This window comes from Hippocampus bargibanti, linkage group LG04 (genome assembly GCF_051943395.1).
Source record: "Hippocampus bargibanti isolate YZ-2025 linkage group LG04, ASM5194339v1, whole genome shotgun sequence".
Lineage (NCBI taxonomy): Eukaryota > Metazoa > Chordata > Actinopteri > Syngnathiformes > Syngnathidae > Hippocampus > Hippocampus bargibanti.
The window spans coordinates 3,217,725-3,230,228 of record NC_142737.1 but is presented as its reverse complement, the minus strand read 5'-3'; the positions used below and the strand labels follow the sequence as shown (position 1 = coordinate 3,230,228).

The 12,504-nt window shown below is 34.6% G+C and overlaps 1 protein-coding gene across 1 annotated transcript in view; it reads right to left on the bottom strand.

Moving 5' to 3' along the window:
• The window catches only part of erap1b (endoplasmic reticulum aminopeptidase 1b), a 29,513-nt gene that overhangs the window by 7,327 nt on the left and 9,682 nt on the right, over positions 1-12,504 (bottom strand). Inside the window, exons 9-15 of the mRNA XM_088993577.1 lie at positions 11,890-12,021; positions 11,689-11,820; positions 10,656-10,739; positions 10,394-10,560; positions 10,160-10,239; positions 7,162-7,345; positions 3,989-4,145 (exon numbers count right to left, since the gene is read on the bottom strand). Of these exons, the coding sequence (XP_088849703.1) occupies positions 3,989-4,145; positions 7,162-7,345; positions 10,160-10,239; positions 10,394-10,560; positions 10,656-10,739; positions 11,689-11,820; positions 11,890-12,021 (936 nt within the window). The remainder of the gene's footprint in view (positions 1-3,988; positions 4,146-7,161; positions 7,346-10,159; positions 10,240-10,393; positions 10,561-10,655; positions 10,740-11,688; positions 11,821-11,889; positions 12,022-12,504) is intronic.

Sequence of the window (12,504 nt, the reverse complement as noted above, 5' to 3'; positions counted from 1 at the left end):
TATATACAGTAAAGTCTCGTTATATCGATATTCAAGGGAGTCCGAAAAAATATCGATATAACCGGGACTATCGATATATCCGACCCTGTTTGCATGTAATTTTCTCCGTGCGTGCATAAAAATAGTATCGATATAACCGGGACTATCGATATATCCGATATCGATATAACGAGACTTTAATATATATATATATATATATATATATATATATATATATATATATATATATATATATATATATATATATATATAGTGTTATATGACACCAGACGATTGATGTGACTGCCAAAATGTGCAAGAATGTTGAAGGGGAAGCCCGCGCATGAAAGACATCGGAATGCATCTGTGTTGTTGAGGAGGCGGAGGGGGCGATAGATACTCGATTGTTTATAGGTCAAGCGGAGATTATTTTGTTGGAACTTATTTTGAAAGTTTTAAGGGGTGGGGGAAGAAGGAACGAGTTCCAGTTTGATGGTGTTCCTCAGCAAGCAAGAAAATTGCAACATCTTCTTGTTTAAAACGCTTGTACAGTGATACCTCGGCTTACAAACGCTTTAACTCACGAACTTTTCGCCTTACGAACATAAAATTGGCGCGAATATAATCTTGGCATATGAACTTGTTTTCGGCGGACGAATCAAACCAAACAGCGCCACGGTGGCTAGCGGACTTGTTTTCGGCGGCTGAACACCAAACCACACTGTCGAATAGCGCCACGGTTGGTGGCGGACTAGTTTTACACACCCACTTTCTTTGAGTGCAGACGTAGTTTGTTATCGAGTACTTTTGCTATTATGGGAGCGAAAAAGACCCCACCACAGGCTAGTGGTAAACCTAAGAAGATGAGTATAGTTTTTGCTTTTTTGAATGTTGCTGTGCCGATGACCATTTTGTGTTTGGGAGCCTTTTACTGAGCGACTTGCATGTTCTGTAGCCAGAAATGGACATAAGTCTTCTCGTGCCGGTCCCAAGCCCGGATAAATACAGAGGGTTGTGTCAGGAAGGGCATTCCACGTAAAAGCTTGGCCAAAACAAACATGCGGATCAAACCTTTAAAGATGGAGGACACTGATTTGCTGTGGCGACCCCTTGAAGGGAAAAGCCGAAAGGAAAAGAAGAAGACGGTCAAGCAGAAGGAGATTATCGAAAAAACACGAACGAGGGGTGCGTTTTAGAATCAGAAAACCTTTAATCGTCCCACAATGGGGAAATTTGTTTGTGTGACTTAGCGTCCCAGTACCAGTATGCTAAGTCGACCATTGCTATATGTGGCTAAGGGTGTTTCTGTGTTGTCTAAGCAACCGTCTCAGGCAATACAAGAGGTTGAAAATCTTCTGTTGATTTGGAATAATGAAAAGCAGCTAGCAGGGGACATTGTGAGTGAGGGTATTATCGCCGAGAAAGCACGGCAACTTCACTCGGATATCATCATGAGGCAACTACATCAACAACCATCACAAAGATAAATAAAACGACTTTATTATATAGTCGTTTATTTCTTGAATGACAATACAGTAGCGCATTTATTATACAAAAAATAAGGTATATTTTGTGTAGTTTTAAGTCTTATTTAGTAGAAGATTATATTTTATTAATCCCTGCCTCATCATCCTATTACAAAAGTTTGAAGACTAGTCTCATTCAGGCGCCAAGTAGAACCAGTCAAGCGGCATTTCAACTGTACTGTCTCAACTTAATGATCATTTGGTGCGTCATATCACGTCAGGCAACCGAGACAACAAAAGCGATTGTTTGACGTTCTACGGTACACTTTGCTCACCTTCATGCTGTCCTCGAGAGTGAAAGCTTCTTTCCTTTGGATCAATCGGTAGATGGGGAGCAGCTCTTGAAAGCCCTGAGTCACTGATATGATGTCGGTCTCCTTGGAGAGATAGACAGACAGGTCCAAAGCGGTTTCCAGGCTAAGCTTTTTGATACTGCAACATATTAAAAAATAACATAAAACATTTAAAATGCAACATATAAATAATAGTACTATTTTTTTTAAAGCATTTAAAAGGAAACATGCATAAAACATTTAAAAGGCAACATACAAAAAAATAATGTGAAAAAAAAGCATTTAAAAGGCAACATACAAAATAATAATAATAAAGAAATAATTTAAAAGGCAACATACAATTAAAAAAAACACTTAAAAGGCAACATACAAAAGTAATATTTTTTAAAGCATTTGAAAGATAACAAAAAAATACATTTAAAAGGCAACATATAAAATAATAATAATTTTAAAAAAAATAATTTAAAAGGCAACATACAAAATAATATTTTTAAAAAGCATTTAAAAGGCAAAATCAAAAAAATATATTTTTCAAAAAGCATTTAAAAGGCAACATACAAAAATAATATATATTTTTTAAAAAGAATTTAAAAGGCAACATGCTAAATAATAATAATAATACTAATTTTGTTTTAAAAGGCATTTAAAAGGCAACATACAAAATAGTAATAATAATTTTAAAAAGTCATTTAAAAGGCAACATATAAAATAATAACAATAACAACAACAATAATAATAATAATAAAAATACTTTTTAAGTCATTTAAAAGGCAAGAAACAATTTGTTTTTAAAGTATTTAAAATACAACATACAAAAGTAATAACATTGTCTTAAGCATTTAAAAGACTACATACAAAATAAGAAGAATAATAATTAAAAAAAAAACACTTAAAAGGCAACATACCCCAAAAATAAAAAGCATTTAAAAGGCAGCATAAAAAATATTTAAAAAAAAACAACATTTAAAAGGCAACATACAAAAATAGTTTTAAAAAAACATTTAAAAGGCAACATACAAAAATATATTTTTTTAAAAAGGATTTAAAACCCATGAAAATATAATCTACAATTCATTCTGTATTCATGAGAAACTTTAGACAAGACAGCCTTTTTTCCCTTCTCCATACTTGTGATCAAGGCATTTCCAGAAACAAAACAAGCAACATCCCTGATTGAGGATGTTGCCCTTTTTTCGTTTTATTTATTTTGACAAACCAGTCGTTGACTTCTTGTCATGTCATATTTTTTTAAATATTTCACCTCCCTGCACACCTCGCTCAGTCCGCGGTCTACTAGTAGACACAAAACAAACATTTATGACATGACAAGTAGTCAACGTTGTCAATGTAGCGACTGTGACGCTATATTTAGATAGTATGCAGAACAACCATTTTTCACTTGGGACTTTTTCTGCTGTTATTGGAGACTTTTGGTATGGATGGTGTCAAAGCACGTTGTTCATCCTGTTCTCAATGAGCAATGCCTGGTGTTGATAAGGCACCTCCCCCAAATGAAGTCGCTGCTGGTTGATCGGTCAAGCAGAAGGAGATTATCGAAAAAACACGAACGAGGGGTGCGTTTTAGAATCAGAAAACCTTTAATCGTCCCACAATGGGGAAATTTGTTTGTGTGACTTAGCGTCCCAGTACCAGTATGCTAAGTCGACCATTGCTATATGTGGCTAAGGGTGTTTCTGTGTTGTCTAAGCAACCGTCTCAGGCAATACAAGAGGTTGAAAATCTTCTGTTGATTTGGAATAATGAAAAGCAGCTAGCAGGGGACATTGTGAGTGAGGGTATTATCGCCGAGAAAGCACGGCAACTTCACTCGGATATCATCATGAGGCAACTACATCAACAACCATCACAAAGATAAATAAAACGACTTTATTATACAGTCGTTTATTTCTTGAATGACAATACAGTAGCGCATTTATTATACAAAAAATAAGGTATATTTTGTGTAGTTTTAAGTCTTATTTAGTAGAAGATTATATTGTATTAATCCCTGCCTCATCATCCTATTACAAAAGTTTGAAGACTAGTCTCATTCAGGCGCCAAGTAGAACCAGTCAAGCGGCATTTCAACTGTACTGTCTCAACTTAATGATCATTTGGTGCGTCATATCACGTCAGGCAACCGAGACAACAAAAGCGATTGTTTGACGTTCTACGGTACACTTTGCTCACCTTCATGCTGTCCTCGAGAGTGAAAGCTTCTTTCCTTTGGATCAATCGGTAGATGGGGAGCAGCTCTTGAAAGCCCTGAGTCACTGATATGATGTCGGTCTCCTTGGAGAGATAGACAGACAGGTCCAAAGCGGTTTCCAGGCTAAGCTTTTTGATACTGCAACATATTAAAAAATAACATAAAACATTTAAAATGCAACATATAAATAATAGTACTATTTTTTTTAAAGCATTTAAAAGGAAACATGCATAAAACATTTAAAAGGCAACATACAAAAACATAATGTGAACAAAAAGCATTTAAAAGGCAACATACAAAATAATAATAATTAAGAAATAATTTAAAAGGCAACATACAATTAAAAAAAGCACTTAAAAGGCAACATACAAAAGTAATATTTTTTAAAGCATTTGAAAGATAACAAAAAAATACATTTAAAAGGCAACATATAAAATAATAATAATTTTAAAAAATCATTTAAAAAGGCAACATACAAAATAATATTTTTAAAAAGCATTTAAAAGGCAACATTAAAAAAAAATTTTTCAAAAAGCATTTAAAAGGCAACATACAAAAATAATATATATTTTTAAAAAAGAATTTAAAAGGCAACATGCTAAATAATAATAATAATAATAATTTTGTTTTAAAAGCATTTAAAAGGCAACATACAAAATAATAATAATAATTTTAAAAAGTCATTTAAAAGGCAACATATAAAATAATAACAATAACAACAACAATAATAATAATAATAATAAAAATACTTTTTAAGTCATTTAAAAGGCAAGAAACAATTTGTTTTTAAAGTATTTAAAATACAACATACAAAAGTAATAACATTGTTTTAAGCATTTAAAAGACTACATACAAAATAAGAAGAATAATAATTTTAAAAAAACACTTAAAAGGCAACATACCCCAAAAAATAAAAAGCATTTCAAAGGCAGCATAAAAAATATTTTAAAAAAACAACATTTAAAAGGCAACATACAAAAATAGTTTAAAAAAAAACATTTAAAAGGCAACATACAAAAATATATTTTTTTAAAAAGGATTTAAAACCCATGAAAATATAATCTACAATTCATTCTGTATTCATGAGAAACTTTAGACACGACAGCCTTTTTTCCCTTCTCCATACTTGTGATCAAGGCATTTCCAGAAACAAAACAAGCAACATCCCTGATTGAGGATGTTGCCCTTTTTTCGTTTTATTTATTTTGACAAACCAGTCGTTGACTTCTTGTCATGTCATATTTTTTTAAATATTTCACCTCCCTGCACACCTCGCTCAGTCCGCGGTCTACTAGTAGACACAAAACAAACATTTATGACATGACAAGTAGTCAACGTTGTCAATGTAGCGACTGTGACGCTATATTTAGATAGTATGCAGAACAACCATTTTTCACTTGGGACTTTTTCTGCTGTTATTGGAGACTTTTGGTATGGATGGTGTCAAAGCACGTTGTTCATCCTGTTCTCAATGAGCAATGCCTGGTGTTGATAAGGCACCTCCCCCAAATGAAGTCGCTGCTGGTTGATTCTCAAAAGGTTTGCAGTTGGGGCTGGGCATAAATGTAAACATTACTTGATTTAAAATAACAATAATAAAAAAAATAACAAATTCTTCTTCTTATTATTATTATTATTATTTATTTATTTATTATTATTATTATTAAATGCTTTTGTAAAAAAAATTTTTTTGTATGTTGCCTTTTAAATTTTGTTTTTTTTTAATATTTTTTAGGCTGCCTTTTAAATGCTTTTTAAATGATTTTGTATGTTGCCTTTTAAATGTTTCTAATTATTATTTTATGAATTATTATGTATGTTGTCTTTTAAATACCTTAAAAACAAATGGTATGTTGCCTTTTAAATGACTTTCATAATAATAATAATAATAATAATAATAATAATAATAATAATAATAATAATTTCAAAAAATAATATAATAATAATAAATTATTATTATTATTATTATTATTATGCCATAATAAATAGTAATATAATCATAAATTATTATTATTATTATTTTAAATGCTTTTGTAAAAAATATTTTCTGTATGTTGCCTTTTAAATTTTGTTTTTTAAAAATATTTTTTTATGCTGCCTTTTAAATGCTTTTTAAATGATTTTGTATGTTGCCTTTTAAATGGTTCTAATTATTATTTTATGAATTATTATGTATGTTGTCTTTTAAATACCTTAAAAACAAATGGTATGTTGCCTTTTAAATGACTTTTATAATAATAATAATAATAATAAATTATTATCATAATTTAAAACAATAATAATAATAAATTATTATTATGCCATAATTAATAGTAATATTATTATTATTATTATTATTATTATTAACTGCTTTTGTAAACATATTTTTTGTATGTTGCCTTTTAAATTTTGTTTTTTTAAGAATATTTTTTATGCTGCCTTTTAAATGTTGTTTAAATGTTTTTGTATGTTGCCTTTTAAATGTGTTTTTAATTATTATTTATTCTGAATTATTCTGCCTTTTAAATACCTTAAAACAAATTGTATGTTGCCTTTTAAATGACTTTTATAATAATAATAATAATAATAATAATAATAATTTTTTTTCTGTTTTGTTCATATGGCTTGAGGAGCCCGCGATGAGAAAAAAGGAGAGCGGCGATGCGTATGCGGAACTGCCGCGGCTTGGAATTGAAGCGGATTTACGTGGAACAGGAGATGTGAGACAATCTCTTTTCATCAATGGATGCTACAGCTTTGTGTTTGCTTTCAACATTTAGCTCGTAGCAGACGTGCACATTTCACCATGGCGTCCCTGATCCACTGGTGAAAAGGACACTTTGATCCTCTCCTATTTCAACTAGAACTGCACCAAAGATGGTGCAGAAAGTGCTTAAGATTGAATGACTGCCTTTGTGTTGTCATATTATTTTGTTATTTTGACTTCAAGATGGCGCCGCGTGAGTAGCTACATTTACAGCAGCTCCTGTTTATGTGTTTCTACTTCTTCCTTTCCTTTTCGCTTCCACAACTTTTCCACAGTTTGCATTGTTGACCCCTGGGACAAAAAAGTGGTGCACCCCTGCTTTAAATGTGCCATTGCCTTTTCGCAAAATCCAAAACGTCGCTAAAAAAAAACAAAATCCGAATCGTATCACTCTGAATATTTCCCGACCTGACAAGCCGAAAGGCGTCATGGATGAGGCTGGCTCGGTCCTTGCCGCTGAGCGCCGTATGGTTCTTGTGCAGCAATTTGATCATGTTTTTCCACCCTTCTTTGCCGTAGTGGACGACGTAGTAGCCGCTCATGTCCACGTTGAACTTGACCCAGTCCACATTGTTGTTCACGCGAAAGAGATCTGTGGACAAGGAGTGACGATCAACCGTTAAGTAAGACGACACGCAAGCCCGTTTCACGGCCTGCTAACGTGCAGAAAGTTCCAGGAGCAAGCGCAGAACACAAACATTTTTTAAAGCTCAGCTATATTGTAGAAATGAATAAATAGTACATAGTAATAATAATTTCTAACACACTGTATAATTTTAAAAAATTGAATGAACGGTCTAAAAAACATTACATGAAAAGAAGACACCCCCATAAAAATATTATTTCATAGTTATATTAATATTATGTATAATAATAGCAATAATAATACTACTACTAATAATAATAATAATCATAGCAATAATAATAATCACAATAATAATATCGCTGATAATAGCAATAACTATAATAAGACTCATAACACTAAAAATAATAATAGTACTAATAATAGCAATAATAATGATTTGATGATGTAATGGCAATAATAATATTAATAATAATAATGATAATAATAATAATAATACAAAGAAGAAGAAGACGAAGAAGAAAACTAATAACAATAATAAGAATGATAATAGCAATAATAATCATATTGCTGATAATAATAGCAATAATAATAATGATAATAATAATAATAATAATAATAATAATAATAACAATAACACTAAAAATAACAGTAATAATAACACTAAAAATAACAATTGTATTATTAATAATAATAATATATTATTTTTAAAGCAATTAAAAGGCAACATACAAAAGAATAATAATCATAATAAATGTAATTTCTAAGCACCTTTCAACACTCGCAAGGACATTTTATTGCTGATGATAATAGCAATAATAATAATAATAATAATAATAATAATAATAATAATAATAATAATAATAATAATAATAATAATAAACACCAATAAACAAAGTAAATAAATAAAAATAAATACATGAATAAATAACCCAAGAATAAACACAAATAAATACTTTAAAAATAACAACATTGTCATGATCTGGTTGGCGACCAACGCGGGGCGCTGTCGGCCCCGCCTACACCTGCACAGGTGCTGGTCGTCCCGATCAGATTGGCGACCAGCGGGTAGCGACGTCAGCCCTGCCGGCAGCCTCGCAGGTGCTGGTCGTTATAATCAATAACACTTAAAAGGACACCTGGCACGATCATCCGGTGCCGATTCATTGTTTGTTTGCTGCTTGGTTGCAGCATGCATTGTGTACGTGTTTGTTTAACCTTGGCGGACTTTTACACTTGGTTTTCTGTTGCTACTTTGTATTTTTTCCATTCAGATCATTTTGATGTTTTACATTTTGTTCCTGCTGACTTTATTTTAATACAATTTGTCAAACAACCTCCTGCTCCCTCCTGCCTGCTTTTTGGGATCCGAACCCGCCATCACCACCTCGCAAAACCGTGACAGAATGAATCGGCCAACGATCGGATCCCGCAGGTACATCGGACCCGTCTCATTTCCACCCTGTGCCTGGCAATGCTACGTCCACGTTAGCGCAAGCCTCGTCGAGTTTGAATTGCGTCACTCGACGAGCCGCAACGTCCACGTAAACGTCCGGCCGAGACCTCCTTCCAGGTGGCCGTCCAGGGTGAAACTGGGTGACTGGCATTGCACGCCCACGTCCAGCCACGCTGTCGTCGTGCATGACGAATTGAGTCTCATCCACGACGAGCCGTGCAACGTCCGCGTCAACGTCAGTCCGAGACCCCACTCACCGCTGGATCCCGGAGCGGCTCTGGACCCGTCTCGTTCCCCCGGAGCCGGGCAGTTCACGCCCACGTCGGCGTCCGGCCGAGACCTGGTCCCATACGGCCGTACGGGGTGCCATTCTGCGCCTGGCAGTCGACGTCCACGCAGAGCCATGCGCCGTCGCGTGAACGTGCGAGAGGGATCGCGCTCACGCCCACGGCGATCCGTGCCGCGTCTTCGTCCACCCCAGGCCGAGTCCCGTTCCCATCAGGCCGCCGCCCGTCGTATGCTGGAGAGGCAGCGGTTGCCCTCTCCACCGACCGTTCCCTGGCGAGTGGACCTTTTGGGAGACTGTTGGGACTTCTGGAAGCAGCCCCTTGAAGGGGGGGTACTGTCATGATCTGGTTGGCGACCAACGCGGGGCGCTGTCGGCCCCGCCTACACCTGCACAGGTGCTGGTCGTCCCGATCAGATTGGCGACCAGCGGGTAGCGACGTCAGCCCTGCCGGCAGCCTCGCAGGTGCTGGTCGTTATAATCAATAACACTTAAAAGGACACCTGGCACGATCATCCGGTGCCGATTCATTGTTTGTTTGCTGCTTGGTTGCAGCATGCATTGTGTACGTGTTTGTTTAACCTTGGCGGACTTTTACACTTGGTTTTCTGTTGCTACTTTGTATTTTTTCCATTCAGATCATTTTGATGTTTTACATTTTGTTCCTGCTGACTTTATTTTAATACAATTTGTCAAACAACCTCCTGCTCCCTCCTGCCTGCTTTTTGGGATCCGAACCCGCCATCACCACCTCGCAAAACCGTGACAAACATAACAACAAAAAATACAAATAAATAAACAGAAAAATCAATAAATACAGGAATAAATACAGGAATAAATAAATAAATAAATAAATAAATAAATCCAGGCAGCTTAAAATAAATTCTTCTGAAAAATAAAATATATTTTTTAAGTTATTTGGAACAACCAACTCCTCTTCATATTCTCCTATAATCAATTTATTCCTGACTTGCTTATGATGGTTTCACAGTCACAATGACCCTTCGAGGGGGAAATGCCACCAGCGCACCCCAAAATAAAAATGTTTTTTGACGTCAAGTGGGTAAAAAAAAGCTCTTACCTACTTCACTTTTCATCAGGTGATGGTGTGTTAGGGCAGAGTCACTTGTCCTGTATGTTAATGGAATCTGCCAAACTGACCTGAACATCACAATTTAAATTAAAACTTTAACATTTAAAACTTAAAAAATGTGCCCAACGGTGACCTAAATGGGAATAAGCAAAAAATAAATATGTGGCTGGATAGTAATTAAAACAAACAAACAAACAAAACACTTTTTTTTTGTTTGTTTACGTTTCCACGGGGGCTTCAACGGTGGTGGACTTCAACTCTGTCATCATGTAACGCTGCTGGCTGAGAATGAGCTTGCGAGATTTCAAGTCAATGTTGACCAGCGGGAAGCCCTTCTGCAGCGTCCACGTATCCATGACGGTCTTGATATCCAACTTCTGGGCTTTGTACTATTATTTATGGAACACACCAGGGGGGAGAAAAAAACAATCCATCGCAACATGACCATCGCACCCCGGTGACATTTTCAAACACAAAAACGTACGTATTCTCCGGATGGCAGGATGTGTCTTGAGCAGAATTCTTTTTGTTTCGACGGGGCGCCCGGAAGATCGTTCACATCGCAAATCTGTTCGAGGGAGAGAAAAATGGATGAGGAATGACGATTCAATTTTACAATTTAGGCATTCGATGCAAACATGGTGGGTCAGCATTCTGCTGTTATGCTGCACAGAAATGTAATAAGATCTTAACAGGAAAAAAAAAAACGTTTTTAATCAATATTAAAAATAAAGTTTTTCCCCTTATATATAAAAAAATCATATTCTTGCACTGTAAACTACTAGTTATTTATTTCACTAGCTGCAAAATGCCGTGTGCCACAAGTTGTTTTTGAATGATGTGGCGCACAATATTAATATTCCATTAATATTGAGATATAAAATGTGTAGAATTACACACACCCTGAAATATATACATAATCTTATTGACAAATTACTGGCAAAATCAAGCTTTTTTGGCAGTTATTTGCTAAGATAAATGATAATTTTTAAGTTCTTGGTGAGAGACAATATGCGGCAATGTGAAATACCAAGATATAATAATAATAATAATAATAATAATAATAATAATAATAATAATAATAATAATAATAATAATAATACTATTTTTACAGGGGTGTCCTCTAATGTAATGTTATATAATAATAATAATAATAATAATAATAATAATAATAATTGTAACATTAAAAATAATAATGATATTTTATGGGGTGTCCTCCTTTCATGTAATGTTATTTAATAATAATAAGAATAAGAAGAAGAAGAAAAAGAAGAAGATTAATAATAATAATAAAAATAATATTTCTATGGGGGTGTCCTCCTTTCATGTAATGTTATTTAATAATAATAATAATAATAATAATAATAATAATAATAATAATAAATGTGAAAAAAGTGGCCGGACTCCAGGGTCACAATTTCTTAGTAAGCTGCAGAACTGTTGTCTTGTAAAGAGGATAAAGAAGATATAAAAACACAATTTCGGGGCATGGTGATAAAGACACATGAATCGCTCACATTGGTCAAGCTCTCCCACAGGTGACTGTTGGCTGTGTTTTTGTAGCTATAGCGCTTCAGGTAGCGCAGGATGCCAACCTCGAACACGTCAGGTGTCAGGAAGTCTTTGAGCATATTCAGGAGACACGCTCCCTGAAAAAATGAGGAGACGGCGTTCACCACATAAGGATACGTTGATCCGGGATGCAAATAAAATCTGACCTTATCGTAGGAGACTTTGTCAAACATTTCCTGGATCTCGGTGGGGTTTTCCACGGGGGTGGAAACCGGGTGGGATGAGCGGACACTGTCCACCTCCATAGCTGTGTAACACTTGCCCAAGAATAAGTCGTTCTGGGGGGAGAGAGACTCAATGGGTTTTGTACATTATAAGAAATAACATATTATTTCCGGATTTCGGAATCTGAAAAATGTTTTATTTTGAAAAATTGTCGGATTATCTGTTACATCCTCTACGGTGTGTCACTCTTGACGCAGGCTAAGGCGCGCTTCTCGGTCACATGATAGGTGAGTGCTAAAATGAAAAAGGCTCCATTTAATAAACATGGCGCTTTGTATTTGCCGTGTATCTTATTTTGAAGGTCCGTTTAAACGTCACCGCAGAGTGTGTTGCGGCCAGGTAGGACGTTCTTTGTGTCATGATTCGTGTTTATTTTTATTTTACTTTTTGCAGGTCGTATCAATGATTATTTTGTTGTATTGATCTGTCACACCGTACCAAAACATTGTCAAAAATACATAAATAAATAAACAAATAAATCAATCAATAAATAGCTAAATTATAGATAAATCGATAGATTAATAAATAGATAAATA